Consider the following 18,699-nt stretch of genomic DNA (forward strand, 5'->3'; position numbering starts at 1 on the left):
TTCTGACCATTCTTTCCTCTCCATACAATTCTGTGATCCAGCAACTCTGCCCTGTTTGTTATTCCTCAACCATTACAATCCATCTCCCACTTCTGTGCCTTTGAACTGGCTGTCCCCAGTGCCTGGCATGCTCTCCTTTCACACCTCAGCATCTTAGTTTCCATGACTGCTTTCAAGACTCTGCTCAAATCCTCCCTTTTTTAAGAGTGTTTTCTGGTGTTGTCCCGCCCCCTCCCCCCCCCCCCGCAACTATCTGACCTTCTAGTGCCTTCCCCCTTGAGATAACAGTCTTCCATCTACTTCATATACGTTTTGTATGTGTCTTCTCATTTACATGTTGTCTTTCCCATCAGAATGGGAGCTCCTTGAGGGTAGGGCTATTTTTGATTTCTGAGCACAGTGCCTGGTACAGAAGAACTTAGTAAATGTTCGTTGACTAGCTGACTGATGGAACAAAAATAAAGAGTAAAATACAGTCAGGCATCACAGGGAGCAATCTTACTTATGCAGCATTCTTCCCCCATTAAGTGTAAGGGGTGTGTGGTGCAGCTTGATCGGGGAACCCTCTTTATAAGATTACAGGGCATAAACCTTTGTAAGAAAGAGACACCTCCCGTGGAATTGGAGATGGGCTGTGGCTTCTTGCTGGGGGATAGGATGTCCCTAATATATCCCCAGTAACGGGGATTCTATCAACAAGGCTCAGGAGACTAGAGCATTACCAAGAGCAACTGCACCCTCTGTAGAGGGAAGTTTCATCATTTTTTGTTCTTTTGACTTTGGGTCTCTGGTACTTTTTCTCCATTGGACAAGGGGATCAGCAAGGACATTTCTCTTCTTTCATTTTGTTTCTTCTTTCTCATGGTTCCTCTCATTGGTTCTGATTTTTCTTTACAGCATGACTAATGTAAAAATAAAAGGTAAAATAAAATTTATATCAGCTCTCTTTGTAGTGGCAAAGAACTGAAAATTATAGGGATGCCTATCAATTAGGGAATGGCTAAACAAGTTGTGTTATATGTTCATGATGAAATATTACTGTGCTACAAGAAATGATGAACTCAATGATCTTAGAAAAACTTGGAAGGACTTGCATGAAATAATGAAGAGTAAAGTGTAGAAGCAAGAGAACGTCATATGTAGTAACAGCACCATTGTTTTAAGAATGACTTTGAGCAAATAGTTATTCTGACTAGTATAAACTACTTACAACGGTCCTATGAAGGAAGATGCTATCTGGATCCAGAGAAAGAACTGAGGTGTGTGTGTGTGTGTGTGTGTGTGTGTGTGTGTATGTGTGTATACACATACATGTTTGTGTCTAATGGCAGCCATCTCTAGGGTGGGGTTGGGGTGAGAAGAGAAAGTTACGCAATAATTTGGTTGTATATTTAAGAGGAGTTGCAAATTGTATGTAACAGATCTGCAGTTACAGGTGCAAAAGAGAGAGACAGAGATTGAGAATCCAGTGTCTCTTCCCTTGTTTGATGCATGTGGTTGCTCACTCTAGGTTCATAAGTGTGTTCCTAGGGCTTTCATTTCTACCCAAGACCAGCTTCAATACTAATCTCCAGATGTCTTCCTCTTAGAATGACTATCGGAAGCTTTCCATGCAATGCAAAGACTTTGTGGTGGGTGTTCTCGACCTTTGCCGAGACTCTGAAGAAGTTGAGGCCATCCTCAATGGAGATGTGGATTCAGTGGAGCCAGTAATCGGGCAGCACCATAGAGCATCCCTGAGTCGTGTAAAGCTAGCCATCAAGTATGAAGTAAAAAAGGTGAGTGGGCAACAAGTACTTGGACAGTCAGCACCACATTGAAGCATTAGCTAGTGCTCATGCTGTGAGTACCAATGGACGTAACAATGAAATAAAAAAAGATTTAATGAAAGATGGAATAGTTTTTTCCATTCTATTTAAAGGCTGGAATAGATAGCATCTTGGAGTCAAGAAAGCCTGAGCTCAAGTCCTGCTTTTGACACATATGGTTGTGTGACCATGGTCAGGTTATTTAATTTCTCAGTGCTCCAGGAAATTCCTTAAGGCTACTAGTGACAGCTTAGTCACCCCCACACCATAGTTAGTTGTCCTTCATTCTTGAAGAGAGCCAAAAGGACATCACTATGTTAGAGTCGAGTTACAGTGTGTCCAGCTATGGCTGATCAGAGCAATGTGAGCTTGAAATGTTCTACCACAGGTAAACACAAATAGTCGATAAACACCTGAAGAGACTCTTAATGGGACTGTATAATCTTCTAAAAAAAAGAATTATTGTGATATTTCATTGTGGTAGAAGACCATCTGAGGATTGGGGGATGATGAGCTTAGAGAACAGAGGACTGAGCATTGGGGGTGGAGGGGCATGACAATCGTGTTCAAGTATTTGAAGGACTTTTATTTGGAAGAGGGATTAGACCTACTGTATTTGGTAGGAGCACTTGAAAGACATTGCAAAGGGGCAAATTTAGACTTGTGGTCAATCGAGCTTTCTAAGAATCAGAGCTCTTTCAAGTGGATCGGGGCTCCTTGGGAAGTGGTGGGGTCTTTATTTCTAAAGGCCTTTTGGAAGAATACTTTCCAAGAATGTTGAGGATCTCTTCCGGGTCTAAGAGTCTGTAATTTTGTGAACTCAACTCTTAAAATCTTTCAAATAACTGGCCATTTTCCTGTGCTTTGGAAGAGAGTGAAAATACTCTTCCTTGAATCAGAGGATCAGGGAGGAAATCAAAGGGAAAATCTGATTCTATCAGAAACAACTCAAGGATGTGTCGTGAGGGTGGTGCCCTTAGATGAACATATATTAAGAGCCTACTATGTGCCAAGCATTTGGCCAAGTGCTTCATTAATATGATATCATAATAAGTTTATTTAAAAAAAAGACTATGTAAGTTGCGAAGAAGGGGCTGACCTGCCTCAGTAAAGGGGAGTTTCCTCATTGAGGAGTTCTCTGTACTGTACCAGTGAAGTCACAGGTCACATTCCTCTTTCTCATCACCCATTCCCTGGCAGTGCACACAGAATAAAGTTGTCCCTTCCACATTGCAACTTTCCCCATCACGGTTTTGATATATTGAGGGCCAGGATAAAAAATTAAATGGGAATTTGGGGGGAGTTTTGTGGAAGCCTCAGATGATATGCAAAAAAGCCAGATGACACCAAAAAAGTCTGGAAACTCAGAAATGCATGAAATGGATGTATAGTATTGTATAATATCAGAACATTTTATCTTTTAATACCATAATAATTTGGACTTCTTCTCTGGCATGAAGAGAGGGAAAAAACATTTGGCATGGATTTTCCAGATCAAGGGGTGCCTGCCCCTAACCCTGGCTGTGTGGAAGGGATAACTATGCTGAAGGGAAAGCCTAGTATGGCCCTTCCCCTCACTGGTCCTTGGCTTCCCCCTCTACATGACAAAGGGGTTGGACTTGTGTCTCTAAGCCTCCTTCCTGCTTTATCATCCAGCTTTGGTTTTTCATTCTCTGGAAAATCTCTTGTCAATCTATGATTTGAGTTCTGCTGGCACCACTTTTAAATTCCATGCTTCGGAAGAAGCACTGATCTCATTTCCCTCTTGTTTCTCCCCCCATCAGCCTGCTGATCATAGCTTGGGGCAGAGGCAATGACTGGTTTTTAATTCAGTGATAATTGGTGTATACCAAGGCTTCCATTTCCTCTTCATAACTTTTGAGAGCTCTCCATCCAGTGTCCCATGGCATTCATGAAACTGCATCATCATGTTGTTGAACTGACTATGACTTACACATTAAGGATGACACCTGCAGTTTGGGAGGAAGGAACGTGATCTAGGGGTTCTTTTTAAGACTGTGTTGTCCTATTGTGTCTGAGGTTTAGAGAGAACTTTTGCCACAACAAGCCTGAGAACTCAAGGATAAGAAAAGTTTAAGCCTCATTTTACAAACGAGGGAACTTGGGCTGAACAAGGTGAATCACCTTGGCCCCAGCCACATGGCTATCAAGTGTCAGAGCCGCATTTCAAACTCAGCTCTTCTAATTCAGTCTCTAAGACCTGGGACCTTCTGCCCCTCTCTGTTACACACAGTGATTAGTTTGAGAAGTGGTGACTCCATCCGGCACATCCTAGAGCTGAGGGCTTTGTAACTGTTTAGAGAAGCATTCAGTAAAAAGAAAGGAAATAACAAAATGATTTTCCTTCTGAGACTTTTAAATCTACAGTCTGGCTTTTGGTATTAACTTCACAAGTAGGAATAAGTAACTCAGACAATTAGTCAGCTTTATTAAGGCCTTCCCTGTGTTAAGTACTGTGCTGGGCATGGGAGTGCAGAGAAAGAAGTCAAAGAATCCCAGCTTTCCAGGAATATTCTCTCTCTCTCCCTCTCTCTCTCTCTCTCTCTCTCTCTCTCTCTCTCTCTCTTTCCCCTGTTGACCTGAAAACTTGGTTAAAGAAAGGCAACAGGCTAATGCATACATTTTATGATTTAATTAATTAATTAATTCCCTATTAAAGACAACGGTAACATAATGCATTATGGAGCCAGAAATGTTCTGGCTACCCAGTGCAGAAATCTTCTGGCTTATATACATTTTGCCATGAGAAAGGAACTCTCCTAGTTGAACAAATCATAAATTTAGTAAGACAAGACAATTAACAAAGTAATGTTGGTCAGGCCTTGGGATTCCAGCTGGGTAAACACATGTCTCGGTGATAAAGAAGGAAATCCCACCACTAGTAAGTGGTAGGCTTCCTCCCTTAAACAGATAATTGACATAGGAAAGGGTAAACAATGTTCAATAGAAATTATGATCTAAGATGTCTATATTTTCTTTATCATTAATATGCCATAACATAGTATATGTCTATAGATCAAAGGAAAGTCCCATTATTCATAACATAGTATGTGTCTATAGATAATAAGATTCATCAAAGGAAAGTCTCATTATTCATCAAAGGAAAGTCTTATTATTCAAGATATAGTGTCTTAGGTTAAAGGTCTCCTTAAGGAATGTAGAGTCGGCCTTGGCTGGCTTTTGCTGACATAGGAAGAGGCACTCTCTGAGTTTACTTCAGAGAGAACAAAGAGATTATTCTAAAATTTTATATTAAACATTATCACCCCCTACCTCCCTTCTTCCCAATCTCTCCCTCCCTCCTTCCCTCTCCTTCTCTCTCTTCCTCCCCCCTCACTGTCCCTCTGTCCCTCCCTCCCTCCCTCTCTCTCTCTCTCTTTCTCTTTCTCTCTCTCACTTTCCCTCTCTCCCCAAATATAGATACAGATATAGATATCTATATTTAGAGCTATGAAGCATATGTAATTTTCCTACATCCTGCTATATGACTTCTTACAATATTCATTCTCATGATTCCAAATTCTAAGGTCATTCAGGGATACTCAGAAATAGGCCCCTGGAAATATAAAAACATCAGTAGAATGTTTGAATATTTCCTTATTAATTACTAAAGTTATATATCTTATTAATTAATCAACTAGCTTGGCACTTTCTTTCCTGGTTTGTTAAATATCATTTATTTAATAAATGACAAACGAAGCATTATTTCTTTAGTAAACTGGAAAAATTTCCTATAAGCGGTTACTCATCTATATATGTGTGTGCGTGTGTGTGTGTGTGTGTGTACCCAACTGGTGCACAGTTGGTTAACATGGTAACCAATAATAACACAAGCACAAAAACGATAATAACAAAAGGGTAGCTGCAATGTATAGAGAAAGATCCCAACCAAAGCCACCTTGGCTGTCGCAACAACTATTGACTTGTCACTTCTCTAACCCATTCCTACCATTCATTTGTCTCAGGATACCACATCTCTTCACAGGAATTCTGTGCATCCTTTTTCTGAGATAAAAGCTGAAACAATTCTCAGAGGAAAGAAGCCCTCTCTGTCTTTTCTTTGCTGTGCCTCAATCTCTTTCCAGTGGAGACAAGAAAAATTCCTTCATCCTTATTTATTCCTCATAACATTTTCTTCATAATGTTTTTTCACCATATTAAAAGAAAATGATACTTTCAAGAAAATTCTTCCTCTTTTCTCTCTCACACTCTTGCTCTCACTCTCACTCAAACCTCACAATTAACTGTCTCTTCTCAATGCCTCTGTAGAATCACACTTCAAAACCAACTATTACTCTCTAAGTTTCCCTGATCTCTAAAGAGACAGTCACAAATTATTCTGTTGGGACCAGGAAAGGTCTTCATAAAGATGATGTTTGAGCTGAGTGTTGGAGGAAGACAGGAACTCCCAAGTGGCAGAGTTGGGGGTGGAGCACTGAAATATTCTGGGCATGGAGAATGACCAGTTCCAAGTCACAGTGACAGGAAATGTAACACTGCTTGTAACAGACAGCAGATATTTGAGGAGGTCTGGACCATCGAGGATGGAGGGGAATGGTGACCATTAAGAAGAGGACTGCAAAGGTCGGCTGGGAAGAGTTTTCTGTGCCAAGCAGAGGACTTTATTTCTGGTCCTGGTGGTAACAGAGAGCCACTGTAGTTTATTGAGCAAGTAGTGACATGATTATACCTGAGCTTTTGGAAAATCACTAGTGTGAGGGTGAGGTTGGATTTGATGAGGTTAAAGGTGAGGGGAACTCCAAAATACCGACGGTCCGGGTCGTGCTCAAATGAATTCGACTCAAGCCTTCTTAAAGCCAAAGAAAACAAAGTTTATTAAGGATTTGCCTAATTGGGTTGCCTCTCAAGGAGCCCAAGCCTTTGCAACGCTTGTATTCACAAGCGGGCCAGACACAATCCCAGCTAGACAGAGTCTGAGCTGGATTGAATCTGAGCGCCTTCATGGAGGCAGGATGGAACTTAAATACAGAAAAGAGTATAGGAGGGATCTGGGGGTGGGGGGTCTGGTAGTCCAGGGTGATGGGAGGAGGGGTTTAGGAAGGGTCTTGAGGAGAGTCAACAAATATCAGACTTGGAGGCGCCTAGGTGGGAAGCAGGTAGGGCAATCAAGGGATAACAGACAATGATCACAGATCTGTGTGTGAAAGGTCAGATTCTGTGAGGAGATACAGGAAGAGATCAATTTGAGTATGAAAGGTCAGAGTCTGTGAGGAGATACAGGAGAGCTCAATTTGAGTATGAAAAGCCAGGTTCAGTGAGGAAATTCCAGGGGAGCTCAAGGAAGTTCCCAGAGTCTGAACCTCATCAAATTGAGAAGAAGGGAGAGACTTGAGGCAGGGAGACCCATTGAGAAGGAAAAGGGAAACAAGGAAAGGGAAGAGGAGAGAAGGCCAAGGAAGGTGAGGGAAGGTCATTAGATGTGACCATCAAGAATTTAAAGGTAACTTCAGAAAGGATAATTTAAATTGAATGGTGAAGGTGAAAGGTGTATAGTTAAGAAGAAATCAAGACTACCAAGTATAAATGGCTTTAACACATTAAAATATTTTTTCTTCTGACCTGCTCCCCATCGTTACGAGAATGTTCTCATTTGCCTTTGGGTTCTTTGAGAGAACAGGGACTGTTTTTTGCCTTTGTATTCCTAGCACTTAGTTCAGCATCTGACATACAATAGGTACTTAATAAATGCTGATTGACTTACTACTCTTTTGAATTAGAAGCAGAAAACTCCATGACCTAAAAGTCAGCCCTCAAAGACAACACTGACCTCTTACAGTAGGTGATAATGCAAGAAGAAAGACAAGATTGTGGTTAAACCAAAGATGTCCTTGCCCCATCCTGTTGGAATCACATCTGGCAGCAGTAGGCAGGGAACCAGAGTAGCTCCCTTATGAAGGAAAATGGATGCCTTGGAGCCTAGCCAGAAGGAAGAGGCTGCCAGGTCTTGGGTCAAGGTGAATTTGGAAGCTCTGCTTGGTCATCCTTTACTCATCTAATCACTAATGGTGGATGTTTCCTCCAACATTTGAATATGTTTCCATCAAAAGAGGTTTGATGATCTCAACAGAGGAAGTCCTCCACCACTGGTGCTAATTTCAGTCCATCCAAACCTCCTCCTGGGTGATTCTTGCCACTCTGGAGCTGTCTAGCTCTGTGCAATCCTCAACTCTCACTCTGTGGCTGGTCCATATCCTTTTATGCACTTCCTGAGGACCGTCTTTGAATGGCACTTCTTGGGCATAAGTGATATTTTATAGGATGCTTTGGCCTGCTGTCATCTGTGCCTATCTAGTGCCCTTTGTGTGTCCCACAGTTTTGGTTCTTTGGAGATCATTGTGTCTCAGGATTTGCAGCTATATATGATGTTGACCTGAAAACTTGGTTAAAGAAAGGCAACAGGCTGAATGCATACATTTTATGATTTAATTAATTAATCAATTCCCCATAAAGAAAACAGTCACATAGCGCTATGGAGTCAGAGGTGACTGACTACTTAGTACAGAAATCATCTGTCTTAAGTACATTTTGCCATGAGAAGGAAACTCTCCTAATTAAGCAAATCATAAATTCAGTAAGACAAGACAATTAACAAAGCAATGTCAGTCAAATGTTGAGATTCCAAGCTGGGTAAACATATGTCTCAGGTGGTAAGGAAGGAAGGAAATCCCATCACTAGTAAGTGGCAGGCTTCCTGCCCCGAACAGGTAACTGACACAGGAAAGGGCAAACAATGTTCAATAGAAACCCAGGATGCTTATTTTTTCTTTACCATTAATATCCCATAACATAGTATGTGGCCATTATTCAAGATATGTCATAACATAGTATGTGTCTATAGATAATAAGATATAAAGGGAAGTCCCATTATTCAAGATATGTCATAGGTTAAAGGTCTCCCAAGGAGTGCAGAGTCAGCTTTGGCTGCCTTTTGCTGACATAGGAAGAGGCATTCTCTGAGTTTGCTTCAGAGAAAACAAAGAGATTATTCCAAAATTTTATGTTAAACATTATCAATGGGTATGAGCAGGCTACAATATGGAACCAATGAGAAACTTCTAAGAAAAGAGACAAGCCAGAATGGTACTGTGACGGGGGGAGAAGAGGAGCTGGTTCCCTGGTGAGGGTGGCAGAGGTGGGCAGCCTGTGGGCTCCACTAAGCCCGCATGCTGTCAGGAGAAAGCAAGGAAACCATATCTATTTCTGATTGTGAACTTCTTGGCTACATGGGGTTCAGTGAGAACAGCACTGGAGTATGACTTTGGGTCCAAATTCTGCCTCTGACCTGTGCTATCTGTGTGACCTTGGGCAAGTCACTTAGGCTCTCTCTGGATCTCAGTTTCCTCATCTGTAAAGAGATGAGGTCATACCAGATGGCCTGTAACATCCCTTCCAGCTCTGTCCATGGCTGTAAGCCTAAGACTTCCCCAAGACTTTTTAAAAAAATCAATAAACATAAATACAACTGGGTCTTATATTCCCTCCATCAGTGATTCTCCATCAGTGGTTGGTTACTTATTGTCATATGGGGTTGGGGAAAGGAAGAGAGTTCGCAGTTTTTTAATATTAAAAAAAGAAAAGACTTTTAATGTTAGCTCAGCTACACTGTGTTCTGTGGGTCCCCTAGTCAAGAACCAGAATATGTCCCAAGGGGCTCATTATTTCTATTGAGGCTGGCCTCCAGGTGATGCTTTGGCCATAGATACTCACAACGCTGTATGTTGAGGCTTAGCAGGGATCCAGATCTGCAGTGGTGGAGGGCATGCCCCCACCAAGAGCATCACAGATCCCTGAAGTATAGAAGGTGATTTGTTCCTGTAAGAGAAGTGGGTGACTCTAATGAGAAGCTTCTAGCTCCTGGGGTCCTGAAGAAGCAGTTGGGTCTCTGGGCTTGTAGTGCACATGCATGTTCAATGTGTCCAGCTCTGACCTTGACATGTCTCTGCTTCTGTTTCTCTGCAGTTTGTGGCTCACCCCAACTGTCAGCAGCAGCTTCTGACGATCTGGTATGAGAACCTCTCGGGATTACGGGAACAGGCCATTGCTGTCAAGTGTCTGGTGGTGTTGGTTGTGGCCCTGGGACTGCCCTTCCTGGCCATTGGCTACTGGATTGCCCCGTGTAGCAGGGTACTGGCTTTCTGCTTTAATGTCCTGCTGTGTTGGCTCAGTATGTCCCTTAGGGAGTCTCTCTCTCTGTCTCTGTCTCTCTCTGTCGTCTCTCTGTCTCTGTCTCTGTCTCTGTCTCTCTTTCTCTGAGTTAAGCAGGCTTCTTGCAATTGAGTGTTATAGTCTCCATCCCATTCACTATTTTATTATTTTATTTTTTGTTTCTTTATTTTTTAAAGCACAGAAACTTTTATTCCTTTTTTAGTTCCAATTTCTTTCTCTTTCTGTCTCTCTGTCTCTGTCTCATGGTCTCTCTCTGTCTCTGTCTCTGTCTCTCTGTGTGTGTCTCTCTCTCTCTCTTCCTCCATCTCTCCCTCTTTCCCCCTCACACAATGGAAAGGCAGGAAAAACCAAAACCTATTACAGATATGTATAGTAATGCAAAACCAATTTCTGCATTATCCATTTTGGAAGGAAGGAAGGAAGAATGGCTGAATGAAAGGAAGGAAAGAAAGAAGGGAGGGAAGAAGGAAGGAAGGAAGGAAAGAAGGAAGGAAGGGAAAAAGGAAGGACAATGACTGGGAGAGGAAAGAATGCTGTGGCTGCACCAAGATCAGACAGGCACCCGGCAAAGACATCTAATCCTGGATATACCCAAGTCACATTGAAGACTCTCTGACAAGCCTAGGGAGGCCATGCTGATCAAATAGACAGGGGCTGCAAGGGGGTAATAAATGGTGACTGCCTAGAGGGGAATGGGGAACTGGCCTACAGATCTCATTTCTGTTTCAGAATCCAAATCTCTGGTTTTATTAAGATTGGTAGATATTTCAGGCCAAATAGGTCAATGGCACTCCCAGAAAGAAGTGACCTCTCCCAACAGTCATCCTTTCTAGATCCCTCATTTCCTTTTGGTAAAGCCTGGGCCCCCTTCCTGCTCCCAGGAAACCACACATCTAGGAGAGTGTTCCTGGGCTGTCCTTTCATTTTATCTTGCTTTACAGTTGCCCATGTAATTTATCTAAAAGAATGGACTGTTTTTAAGTTGCTTGGCATTTCTATTTTTGACAAAAAAGCAAGCATTTAGGCTCTTTTTCATCCTGTTTAATTCACTGAAACTAAACAGAGATTTATTAAGCCAATCTGGGGATGCAAAGATGACCCAAACATAGCATCTATCTTAGAATTCTGTCTCCTGGAAAAATAACATAGATAAAGAAAAGACCAAGACAAGCTTTAAGGAAAGGATTTAAGGAAGCGTGAAGGAGAGGAGAGGGGCCTGAGGAGGTGCGTGGAAAAGGCAGCAGCTGAACTGAGCCCAGGAAGAACAGGCTTTCAGTGGGCAACATGGGGTAGTGCATAGAATCTTGAACTTGGACTTGGGAAGACTTTGAATCCAGTATCAGCAACTTACTAGCTGTGTGACCTTGCACAAGCCACTTCCCTTGGCCTCAGTTTCCTTATCTGTAAAATGAGAGGGTTGGACTTGGTAGCTTTGGTTCCTTCCATCTCTAAATATGTGATCCCACGTGGGGATGGTGATGATGATGATGATGATGAGTTATATGGAGCTTTAAGGTTTGCAGAACACTTTCTAAATATAATCCCATTTAATCCTCACCACAGTCCTGGGAGGTAGGTGCTATTATGATCTCTGTTTTACAGTTGAGGAAGCAGGTGAACAGGGATGAGGTGTCATTCCCAGGGTCACACAGCTAGTGTCTAAGACTGGATTTGAACTGAGGTCTTCCTGACTCCAGGCCCAGGGCCCTATCCATTGCACCACCTAGCTGCTTCTATAAGTCTCAGTAGTTATTCAGGTCAGATGCAGAATACCGCTCTTTTCCTGTCTTTTCTTTCTTTTTTATAAAAGAAGGGATGGGGGGATGTCCCAGAAAGTAAAATGTAGAGTTTACTTGGAAAAAAAAAGAAAATCCAGCAAGTATTCCTACATCTTGGGCAAAAAGACTCCTTGGGGCAGGGAATATTATTTGTGGATTTTTCCTCAGCATCTGATAAAATCTTCTTTAAGAAGTCACCAACACATGGAACTTTTAGGATACTTCATGAAATGTGGTTTTGAAGGAACAGAAGAAGCTTTTATATAATTATAAACTTAAGTATCAAGGTACTTGCATGAGAAAGCTCAGTAGGTAAGAGTATAGGGAACATCGTCAAGAAGACCAGCGAGTGGACTGGTAAATGTTTAACAACCAGCTCTCTAGGGGAGAAAATGTGCCTCTGACTCACTTTTAAGTTTATTTTGCTTTATGAACATTTTCTCCATCACTTTCTTAAGCCTAGACAATCAGCAAAAAGCTAAATCAAGTCTTGATTTGTAGCATTTGCCATTTCTGAGGTTTAAATGCTCACATTGAAAATTTAACAATTGGCTCAGCCAGTATAAGCTGATTCCAACCCACCCCTGGCAAGACCTCCTATCAAATCTTGCCTCAGCTGTGTGGTCCTGACAAGTCACTGGGTCTTTCTGTGCCTCAGTTTGCTCATCTGTAAAATGAGGGAGTGGAGCTTGTTGGATTCTAAGGCTCCTTAAAGCTCTAACTCTATCCTCCTGTTTCCATTTTCTCAGACTTGATTCTCCATTAGAATAAACTAGACTGTTCTGTGAATTGCCACACCATACCTTTTCCCACTTTATTGAGATAATTCAATTTAAATACCTTTATTAAACAGCTGTAATGCCTACAGTACTATGCTACAGATGTAAAATTTTAAAAAATGCCTAACCTCAAAGAGCTTATATTCTATGGGGTGGGATGGCTACAACAGCAGCACAAAGAGGTAAATATAAAATAATTGCAGGAAAGAGAGAATCTAATAACAGGGGTAGGAAGAAAGGGGAAGGTCAGGAAAGGACTACATAAAGACATAAAGCTTTAGTTTCTTATTTCCTTTCTTATAGAAGCTTTATGAGAATGGGCTAGTCACATCCTGAGGATGTCTTGGCACAGTGTTAGGCACAGGCACGTAGAAGTGTGTAATAAATGCTTGTTTCCTTGCTGGAGATAAGCTAGAGATCAGCAGCTAGGTATGGTAATAGATAGTATTCTAACTTCAGAATCGAACAAGACATGGGTTCCAGTCTTGCCTCAGGCACTTACTAGCTGTATGACCCTGGTCCTTAACCTCTCTCACACTCAATTTCCTTATCTGTAAAAAGGGAACCATAGTAGCACCTACATCATAGGGTTATTGTGACAAATTGTAAGGCTTGTAAGGCGCTTTGCAAACTTGAGAGTGCTATGTCAATGTTATGATGAGTTATAGTATCCTGTGAGAGGAGAGCAGACCAGCTTCTGCCACAATTTTCTGGTATTTTTTTAACCATTGAGCCAGTGATTTAGTATGATGCAGATACTCATTAGAACTTGATTTGGGGGTTTTAGTAACTGTAGCTGAATCTTCATTTCCTAAGTTCCAAAAAGTGCAAAGTAAATGTTGTGGTGGAACTGAATTAGAAATTCCTTTTAGTCTGCGAGGGGAGTTCTACAGTCCCTTTGTGATGCAGGCATCCTTAGCATTGGAGCAGTTGACTGACAAACATTTATTAAACACTTACCACATTGGGGGCACTGTGCTAAAAGCTGGGAGAGCTGACCTTGGTAACCAACCAGGAAAAGATTGTATCCTAACTATGGGAGGTGATGTTTCCTTATCTGTAAAATGGACATAAAAGATGTGTAGACACTTAGCTGTGTGACCCTAGGCAAGTCACTTTACTCTCAGCCTCATTTTACTCATCTATAAAATGGGGCTAATAATAACACCTACTTTATCTCATAGTTGGTGGTGAGACTCAAGGGAGATAAGCTCTTTGAAAACTTTAAAATACTATAAAATGATAGCTGTGACTATTGAGATCATAGGATTATAGACTTAGGACTGGAAGGAAACTCAGAGATACCTCATTTTACAGGTTCAAAGAAGGAACTTGCCTAAGGTTGCAGTACTAGGCAGTAACTGAGCTAAGGTTCGTACCTCCATCTTCTGACTCCCTATCATCCTCTGCCTTCCTGTTATTGTCACTGTTGTTAACACCATCCTTACGTGTCCTTTCATACAGATGGACCCAAGGTCTAAAAAATGGACAGTGAATTTTAAAAGGCCAAGCAGGGGCATGCTAGGGATGTGACCTGTACAATAGCTGCCCCAGACAGGTCTGCCTTGCCTGTTAGAGGCTGCCGGGGGCACTGCAGAGCAAAGGGTGGTGGGCTTGGAGCCAAGAAGACCTGAGTTCAAATCTTGCCTCAAACACGTACTAGCTAGGTGATCCTGGGCAAATCACTTAACCTCTATCTGCCTCAGTTTCCTCAGTGATAAAAGAGGGATAATAATGGCACCAACCTTCTAGGATTGTAGTGAAGATCAAATGCAATAATCATAAAGGCAGTAAGCTTCTGAGGAAGCATTTGCAGCCAGGTCTTTGGACACCCCCGCTCCAGTTGAGCACTACCTACCATATATGCCACACTGCTCGTTAATTCATTATTCACTTCTATTTAATGTAACAAGTGTTTAACAGCTCCTGCTATGTGCAGAGGACTGGGCTGGGACTAGAAATGCAAAGATAAGCAAGCGCACGTTTCCCAGCTTCTTGTTTTCTGTAAGTGGGAACCGGATTTTCTCAAGTGAACTTTTTTTAAAATTTGTCTCGCATGTGGTAGCTTGGAAAAATCCTCCGCAGCCCATTCATGAAGTTTGTGGCCCATGCTGCTTCCTTCATCATTTTCCTGTGCCTGCTGGTATTTAACGCCTCGGACAGGTTCGAGGGCATTACTACGCTCCCAAACATCACGGTCATCGACTACCCAAAGCAGATCTTCAGGGTGAAAACAACCCAGTTCACCTGGACTGAGATGTTAATCATGGTCTGGGTTCTCGGTAAGTGAGTGATTCTCCATTCATTCAAGTTTATCTGCCTTAGGAAGTTTTGAGGGGAGGACAGAGTATCTACTTCATTTATTATGGATTTCTACTGAAAATAATTGCCCCTGCCATTAGAAACTACATAAGAGCAATGAGGCCAGTGATTCATGGAGCATGTAGAAGATCATTGGATCATAGACTTAGAGGCTATCGAGGATGATCCTCTTATTTTGCAGGTAGGGAAACCAAGGCACCAAGAGGTTAAGATTCACAGAGCTGGTAAGCATCTGTGGTGGAACCCATCCATTTTCCCCTCAGCTGTTAGGGTGATTTTACTGAAGTGTAAGTCTAACCGTATTACCCCCTGCTCAGTGAACATCAGTGGCTCCCAGAATTGAATATAAAATTCTTTGTTTAGCCTGTAATGCCCTTCATAACCTGACTCCTTCCTACTTTTCCAGCACACACATTCCAAACATGCCAAGTTACAGCTACAGTGGCCTCCTTGCAAACACCCCATGCCATCTCCCACTATCCCACACTGCCTAACACTTATTTACCTCTATTCATTGTGACAAGCCTTTAAAAACTGCCACTATGTGCAGAGGACTGAGCTCCTACCTGACTGGAAATGCAAAGATAAGGAAGCAGACATTTCCCAGATCCATGCCTTTGCACTGGCTGTACCCCCTGCCTGGAATGTTCTGCCTCTTCACCTCCATCTCTTAGTTAGGCTAGCTCCCTTCAAGACTTAGCTCAGAGCCCCCTTCTGCATGAAGCTGTTTTCATTCCCTCCAGTTTCATTCAGTCTGCATACACCTCCCTTTTGTCTAGTGCAGGGGTGGGGAACCTGCAGGTTCAAGGCCACATGTGGCCCTCTAGATCCTCAAGTGTGGCTCTTTGGCTGAATCCAGACTTCACAGAACAAATCCCCTTAATAAAAGGATTTGGTCTGTAAAACTTGAACTCAGTCAAGAGGCTGCACTCAAGGACCTAGAAGGCCACATGTGGCCCCAAGCTCCTGGTCTAGTTATTTACATGGAGTCTCCCTCATTAGAAGGTGAGCTCCTTGAGGGCAGAGACATGACTTTTTTTTGTAACCCTGTGTTTAGCAAAGTGCCCAGCACACGGTAAATGCATGTTGCCTAATGACTCCCAGGCCAGTCATTTTCCCCCTTTAAATGTTGAGTATTGCCTCTCCATCCAGAGGGAGAATGTCTGTGAGTCCAAAGTCAGCCACTTGTTTCTGAAACCTGAATCTTGTTCTGTAAAGGTCTGACTGCATAGATTGAGTAACTACAGTTGTCAGCTTCTGAGGGTCAAGCAGGCCCTTGACCCCAAGAGACTGTGAGTCTTCACCTGGCCTGCTTTGTAGAAATGTTGTTTTATTAAGAAGGTTTCCTGGTACCTCAGTGTCGGAGGCTCTGTAGGGCTTTTTGCTAGTTTGTGTGTTTCCCCCCAGATGCCCTCCTCCACTTGGACATCTCCAACGTGCTTGTGGGGATGGTTTATGCCTAGGCAAAAGTCCAGGCAGTGTGGGAGAACCATGATGATTGAGAGAAAAGGGGGAGGCAATTGTTCCTGAACAGTGATTTTGTCACACAAGGCTGGCAGGCTTGGGCAGGAGACAAATACCAATGAGGAGGAGCAGCAGACTAGTTGGGCAGACATGCTAACAAGCAGCATTCCATAGTCTTAGGTCTCAAGCTTTCATGGCTCAAGTTGAAACAGTTTTAGATAAAGAGCTAGCTTGGCACAAATAGTTATTGATGAGACAAGGCAGTGAGGGGAGTCTGGAGCACTGATATCTGGCTGTTTTCTGAGTTGTTTAAAAGGAATGAGGAATGAGGGACCGAACGTCAGGAAGCTTAACTCTAAGTGTGCTTCACACAGCAAACAGGTGGTTTGGGAAGGGGCAATGCCTGGTCTCTGGCTCACTTGATTGTAACTACAGGTATCCCATGTACCAGTCAAACCAGTTGTCATGGGCTTGCAGTGATGAAGGAGGAATTCTATTATGCTTTTTCTTTTTAGCAAATGGAAATTGAAACAAAAACAGTGGATCATTAAACACCAAGAAGCTTTTACACCTCTCACCTATGGAGGGGAGAAGTTGCGAGGTTGCCTCACTAATAGAGCAGGCTCCCATTTAAGGGGGTCATGGAAGGACTTTTGTGAGTCTTCAGTTATAAGTATTTAAAAAACCCTCCATTACCACAGGGGAAATCCAAGGGATTCCTGAAGACTAAAAAATATAGCAAATGGATCTAGAATTAGAAATGAGAGAGCATCCAGCTCAATGCTCTCATTTTACAGATGAAGAAACTGAGGCACCAAGCAGTGAAGTAACTTCTCCAAGCTCACCCAGAAGGGAAGTAGCAGAACTGAGGTTTGCATATACATCTTCTGCCTTCATATCTGCTGTGCTGTCCGCTGAACCACTTAGCCACCCCTCCCCTCATGTAGAAGGTAGCATCCTACTTTGATCCAGCTTAACTAACTATAGCTGGTGCAGTTGAAGGCAGAGTGGTCAGTTTAAAGAGTCGAAGATCAATCAGTAAACATTTAGCAACATTCCACAGGGTAGACGCACGCTTGTTGATGGCTAGACTAGTGATAGAAACATGGCATTAAGCACCTTCATTAAACCCAATGCCCTCCAATCAGCAAACATTTATTGGGTGTCAACTGTGGGTCAGGACCTGTACAAGGTATAGAAATGAAGCTGTGGCTACTCTCACGGAGCTTATTCTCTTTTTGGTGCTTGGTGAGGTGAATACAATGCATCCTGAAGCAAGTGCACACAGGATAATTCAAAGAGAGATACTATATTTAAATAAGGAAAGTAGCACCTGAACTGAACCTTGAAAAAGACAAGGGGAGAGAGGGAAGAGAGAGAAAGAAGAGAGGAAGTAGAGAGTGGAAAGAGAGAGGGAGAGAGAAAGAGAGAGGAGAGAAGAGAGGAGGGAGAGAAAGAGAAACAGAGAGAGGAGAAGAGAAAAGAGGAAGAGAGGGAAAAGAGACAAAGAAGGATGAATCCATTGGGAGGGGGAGTTGTGGCTGGAAGTAGGAGGATCAGTTAGAAGAGTATTACATTCCACTAGGCTGGACAAAAAATTATAATGGCCTAGATGAATGTGTGGCTGTGTAAGTAGAGAGAAGGGCATAGATATGAACTGTTGGGAAGATAGAATCAGCTGATTGAACCTAAAGGATGAGGGAAAAGGACAACTTAAGGATGACTCCAATGTTACAAATCTGGATAACTAGAGGGATATTTTTTTCCCCTCACTAAATAGGAGCTTGAAAGAGAGTTCGATTTAGGGAGGAAAGTGAGCTGCATTTTGGAACGTTTGTTTGTTGGGATATACAGGTGGAGATGCCCACCAGGCATTTGACCATGTAGGGCAGAGATTCTCAACTGGTATAGATCTGGGAATCATCTCCATGGAGATCATTGCTAACTTTTGAGCAGTTTCAGCAGGGAGGTAAGGTTGGAAGCCAGATTGTAAGAGATTGGGATGTAAGAAGTTGCGTGGAGAGAAAGGACTACTTTTCTAGGATTGTTGCAAAGAACGGGAGAAACAATATAGGACAATAGCTTGAGGGGATGGCCGTTTAAGTCAAGGTTTTGTTGTTGTTTTAAATTTTATTGTTGCTCTTAAAAAATATTTATGAGGCTGAAGAATATGAACAGCTTGCTGACTTCTCTCTGATTGTTTCTCATCAATTCACAATATAACAACAGTGTATTTAGGTGCCTCATTTCCCTCAGCCCTTCTATAACTGACTTGAAATAAGAGGTAACACCAGGTTTTGTGACACCAGCTTTGATGCCTGTCCCGTAGAGAATACTTTT

At 42.4% G+C, this 18,699-nt stretch overlaps 1 protein-coding gene across 1 annotated transcript in view; it reads left to right on the forward strand.

Annotated features, from left to right (window-relative positions):
• TRPC3 (transient receptor potential cation channel subfamily C member 3) overlaps nucleotides 1-18,699 on the forward strand; it is a 92,420-nt gene that overhangs the window by 31,361 nt on the left and 42,360 nt on the right. Inside the window, exons 3-5 of the mRNA XM_072625228.1 lie at nucleotides 1,590-1,778; nucleotides 9,810-9,974; nucleotides 14,639-14,855. Of these exons, the coding sequence (XP_072481329.1) occupies nucleotides 1,590-1,778; nucleotides 9,810-9,974; nucleotides 14,639-14,855 (571 nt within the window). The remainder of the gene's footprint in view (nucleotides 1-1,589; nucleotides 1,779-9,809; nucleotides 9,975-14,638; nucleotides 14,856-18,699) is intronic.

This window comes from Notamacropus eugenii, chromosome 7 (genome assembly GCF_028372415.1).
Source record: "Notamacropus eugenii isolate mMacEug1 chromosome 7, mMacEug1.pri_v2, whole genome shotgun sequence".
Classification (NCBI taxonomy): Eukaryota; Metazoa; Chordata; class Mammalia; order Diprotodontia; family Macropodidae; genus Notamacropus; species Notamacropus eugenii.